Source organism: Pygoscelis adeliae, unplaced genomic scaffold, assembly GCF_000699105.1.
Source record: "Pygoscelis adeliae isolate BGI_AS28 unplaced genomic scaffold, ASM69910v1 Scaffold308, whole genome shotgun sequence".
Classification (NCBI taxonomy): domain Eukaryota; kingdom Metazoa; phylum Chordata; class Aves; order Sphenisciformes; family Spheniscidae; genus Pygoscelis; species Pygoscelis adeliae.
The window spans coordinates 2,224,044-2,229,144 of record NW_008825306.1 but is presented as its reverse complement, the minus strand read 5'-3'; the positions used below and the strand labels follow the sequence as shown (position 1 = coordinate 2,229,144).

General features: G+C 43.4%; 1 protein-coding gene across 1 annotated transcript in view; it reads right to left on the bottom strand.

The window, feature by feature from the left end:
* Positions 1–1,628: 1,628 nt before the first annotated feature.
* Positions 1,629–5,101, bottom strand: part of PPP2R5A (protein phosphatase 2, regulatory subunit B', alpha) — a 47,114-nt gene continuing 43,641 nt past the window's right edge. Inside the window, exons 12-13 of the mRNA XM_009330181.1 lie at positions 3,677–3,778; positions 1,629–2,870 (exon numbers count right to left, since the gene is read on the bottom strand). Coding sequence (XP_009328456.1) covers positions 2,738–2,870; positions 3,677–3,778 — 235 coding nt within the window. The 3' untranslated portion in view covers positions 1,629–2,737. The remainder of the gene's footprint in view (positions 2,871–3,676; positions 3,779–5,101) is intronic.

Genomic DNA, 5,101 nt, shown 5'->3' with positions numbered 1-5,101 from the left:
TCTTTTCGCCCTGGGGGGCGGTGGGGGGGGGGGGGGGGAAAGAACGGGGGGGGGGGGGGGATGGGGGGGTGAACCCACCCTTAGACCATCCGTATCAAGAAAAACCCTGTTGATTTTGCTACGGAACAGCCTATGCTGGTAGGAAAGCATTCCAGTGACTTCCCTGGTCAGCTCACAGCCCTTTGCTTTCCCAAGTACGCTGCTGAGGGCCTGTTCTACAGGTAAGACGGAGACAACTGAGCTTTCTTAACTCCTTGCTGTCAAAGAAACACCCAAGTGTTCCTTTAACAAATGATATTACAGCAGCTATTTCTTGGATTTAACAAAAAATACTTAGAAACAACAATTTGATCAGGTACTGCTGCGTCCTACTGCATTTTTTGTTCTTTTTTTTGCTAATGATATCAGAGAAGGTAAGCTGGAAGAGAACTTAGCCCCAGCTCTGGGGTGAGTAGGAGGTGTGGTTAAATAAAGGATGCACTCACTCCTTTCTGCAGTATTTAATGTACTTCTTTTTTTTTTTAATAAATTCCCATAGTAGTCAACTTCAGTCACGACATCTCAGCTATCAAGATTTGTTGTTTGTTAAGGAAATGTTGTTACTAGAACAGGCCAGCTGATGCCAGCTAAGAAACCTTTCTTTTACATACCTATTTATAGGAGCGACTCCAACAGCAAGTGTTGCACAGTTTGTTTGAAATGGCCTCTTACAGCTACAGTGTTGTTTTTCTATTACTTACTCTTGATGTCCATATTTGTAAATTTTTGAACAACTCGTAGCAACTACAAATACCAGTGACTTGTTCTTTGTACCACTGTAAGGTAAGCGTTAGATTCCCCCATGTCTGTGTAATTTATTTCCTTTAGCCTGTAGGGCAGCTGAACATATTTTATATTGCAAATCGGGGGTTTTATTCTTTGATGGAAAAAAGGCACTGAAGTACTAAACCGTGTCTGCACGACGGTCATCTCCCTCCTGCGCTGGCAAAGCGCACCCTTGCAGGCCCCACAGTGTTTAACATCTGCTTTCAGGACTTCAAGAAGCACCGTGAAAAGTGAAGGATTTCCCCCCCCCCAGATTTTGGGCAGCCACTTACCATGGCAGAGCCTACTTTGGTCAGCTGATTACGTGGTCTTTTTATGTAAGACTGACACGTAGAGAGTAGCAACTAATTGGTTTTGATCCGACGGAGCTACTGCAGTGTAAGCCACTTCAGGCAGTGCTACTCCCGTTTCCTCCGTGGAACACAACTACTTAGCGACAAAAAAAGGAAGTAACAATAAAAGTGTAATAAAGTCAACTCAAACAGCGCAGTAGAGGTTTTTTTCCCCGCCCTGGGAACTGCTTGAACAAAGTCAGTTAGCCAGCCAAGCAATAGGTGCAACAAGCTGAGGACACCTGCCTCAGCTGTTCTGACCGCCACCTGCGCCGTACTGAACAGAGCGGAACAAAGCCTTCCACCCTACTCAAAAATGGAACTCCAGCAGCCTGCGCCTCCGCCGCTTCTGCCGCTCGGTGAAAAGCCACAGGTTATTCAGGCACATCATCTGCAGTTAAAAGGTTGTTCGTAAAAGCCATTCTAATTCTCCTGGTCTTTATAAACACAAAGAGGTGATATACAGCACTAAATACAAACATAAAGACTTTATTGAATGCTGCTCAATTCCCCAAAGATCTTTCATTACAAAAGTTTTCCACACAACTGCAATTTAAGAGATTGGAATGGTACTCTGATAAAAGATGTGAAAAATACTTGATCAAGTAAACAGACAAGACTTCTATTGTCAACTTTCCACCTTTAAGAAACAGACTGCATTTTCTTTAAATAAAACAAGGAACTATTCAGCGACATCCTTCCCTCCTTACTAAAAAAAAAAGTAATCCCAATTTTGGTCTCATTCTTCGGTCTATGAGATGCTAAAACTAATGCAGAAACATCGATGATAGTCTCTAGGAGACCTGCACTACTCTGCAGGGAGTCCTTGGGCTGATGAGGAGCATCATTGATGGGCTCTCTAGAGGAAGCTCCATCCTCAGCTGTAGCAGGAGGAAATCTCTTAAGTAGCCCAGGACCAAGAGGCAGCGCGCGAAGGGGGTAGAGGCACTCGCCAAGCGGCAGGTCAGACGCGTGGACCACCCCCCCCTGTTCAAGCTGAGTCTCTCCCTACTTCGCCTCATTCTAGTGTGAGCGTTACGCAAATCTAAATCTGAGTCCAGTCAGGAATTCGAGGACAGCACCAGATCCGAGTTCCTGTCGGTGCTGTAAGGGGCACACACTGAGTATCTCACGTGACTGGTAACGTACCTTGGTTTTATTTGAGAAAATACAGCACAACTAGAAGCCTTTTCTATAATCTTAACCAAAGTATGCAGCGATGTGAAAAGCACATATAAAACAAGGAAAAAATGTACATAGCAAACTATACCACCTATGTGCAACACAATCAAAAATTCAAGTCATAATTCTCACCACTCCCGTAATTATGTCACTCATTAAGGATGATAATTCAGTTCTATGAAACGTTGGAAGTGACAGTATATCAATAATTAGACAAATTTACAATATGCTGTGGTAAGGACATCACGTAACTGCTGTATTTAAATTCAAATCTTTACATTTGCCAGAGAAAAAAATTGGCTGTTTCTATTATACTGATGAGGTTTCTTTTGCAAATCCTTATATATTTCAAAAGGGTACAAAAAAGTACGTCTGCCGCGTAGAGGTGGTGGCTTCTTTTATTTGGCACTTGTATTGTGTGCATTTAGCACGTTGTGAGTGCTGTTCTGCTTTTCTGCCATAGCCTTCTTAAGCTTCAACTCCTCCAGCTTTCTCCACAACTCTTCACGCTCCAATTCTTTCTTTTTCTCTCTGTAGGAAAGAGCGAAGTATCAACTTTACATGTGTTTTAAGTGCAATGTGGAGACGCAGTTACTGAACGACTGTGATTTACATCTAGTAATTCCTCGTGTAAGTTTTTCTCCAAAGCTATTTTTAGAGGCAATTACAGTTTCCCCTGTTAGAAAGCGAGCGTACAAATTGGTAACGGTTAGCGGTAAAACTGTAACTTTGCTCCAACAAACTCAGACGAACGCTGCAGTGTGGTTTTGCACAGACGACTGCAGTTCTGAGGAGGTTCTTTATCGCATGCAAACAAATTAAGGGACTGAGCATCTTTGGGGGAGAAGAGCACAACTACTGAGACACGGCACGTGGTCTCAGCTGGCCCAGGACAACGTACGCCCTGCCTCCCTTACTCCAACAGTACCGCTTCGTAGGTTAGCAGGGCGAGAGAGGCTTTAGCTGAGCTACCAAGTATTCTCCAGCTCAGCTTTCTTCAGACAACACCCCCTGAAGCAGCAGAGCCAGCACCAGGTGGCCCCTCGCAGCAGCAGCAGCTGAGCCCAGTTTTTCCGCAGAGGAGAGCGAGCGCTCCCTGCCCAGGCAGGACAGGGAGCCCGGGCCTTCCTGCCGCCTCCCTGGGGCTTCAGCTCCCGCCACGCCGCTGACAGACACCTGCGCGGGTGCTTCTTACTCAAGTGACACCCAGCAGCAAATATTTGACGAGCAGTTCCACTACGGAACCCCATAGCCACAGCCGTTGAGTTTTGTTTCTTTTCAGCTGGTACGTTCTAGATACGTATTCATCAACGTGCGTTTGGAAGAAAAATCTGTACCTTTGCCTTTCTGCTTTATATGAGCTTGTAAGGTCATCGAAGAGCTTGCCGTTCATTTCCATCAGGGTTTTCAGCACGTTATATACCAGTGCCACAATAGTTCTAGAACAGAAGGAACACAACCGTTGGAATCACTCAACACAAAATGAACTTCAGTAAACAAGTGTTCCATTTCCTGTTTGGACTCTGAGCTTCTTATTTAAGATACTACTGGAAGGTCAGCGAGTTTCCGAAACAAAATCCTTTACTGTAATTTCCTCTGTAAATTAATGAAATGCATATTTAAACTTTTTATGAAATGGCTGCTTAACCTTAAATTCCCGACTCTTGTAGTTGCACAGGATATTATTGGTACTGTGGCTGTACTGTAAAGCCATTCAATTATGTTCAAGTCTAATAAACTGAGTTTTAACAACAATTTTGTAGTATTTGAGTAAGGAAATACAGGAGTCTAGAAAAAAACTTCTGGCTAATAGCTTCAGGACTGGGCAAAAGAATGCGGCAGAGGAACCACAGGCGCACGGTTTAATACAGCTCCTAAAAGCTCTCCGAGAAGTGTTTCTGGGCAGCAGATAGTTTTGCTGCACGTGCCCCATTTGAGAACTGCATTGAGAACAGTTTCCAGTACCTTAGTTTCTTTAAGAAACTAAACTCTTGAGCAATACTGGCTGTGCCTTACATGGCTGTCCCTATTTCCATGTTAGGTGTTACTCTTTTTATGAAGGCATTCATAGTTCAATAAGTTATCTTCAATAATTATGTAATAATTTATAATATTTCTATTATAATAATAATAGATATTATAAATAAATAATCTCCTTTAAACCCACTCTTAATTGCACACAGAAATGCAAAACCAGCAATAAAATTAAACATTAAAAAGGTGCTTATTATTAAGCTTATCACTAATCAAAAGAAGTAGGTAAACTGTCCTCCCCATCTTTCCCCTCCCTAGCAGTTCACCTTCACACAGCAGTACTGACTGTAAGGCTGTAGAGCAGGGCTGCCGTGCAGTCTTGTGACCTTGAAAAAACAAGTGAAAGAAAAATCCAAGGAAGTAACCGAAGGACCAGGTTTGCCTTTTCGGTACGCTCTGTCCATTGTGGCACTAGGAAATCTCCCAGATATTCAGCAGAGGCCCTGTGCTCATCCAAAATGCACAGTGCACTTAGCCTGTCTACACGCGCTTTTTTTTTTTTTTTTTGAACACTGGCTTTCACGTGGTTCGAAGACAAAAGCTTATTCGGGGTTTTGGTTTTCTGAGAGGAAAAGCTTGATTTTGAGCAAGTAGTTAAGTCCGTATCGGACACCTAGATGGCTATAAGCACATTGCTCTGCCCTCCAAAACAGATTAAAACCAAAAGGTGAGACTTTCTTCCTCAAAATTCCTGGTCGTCAGGGTGTACGGTTATCCTGTGTCTTTCA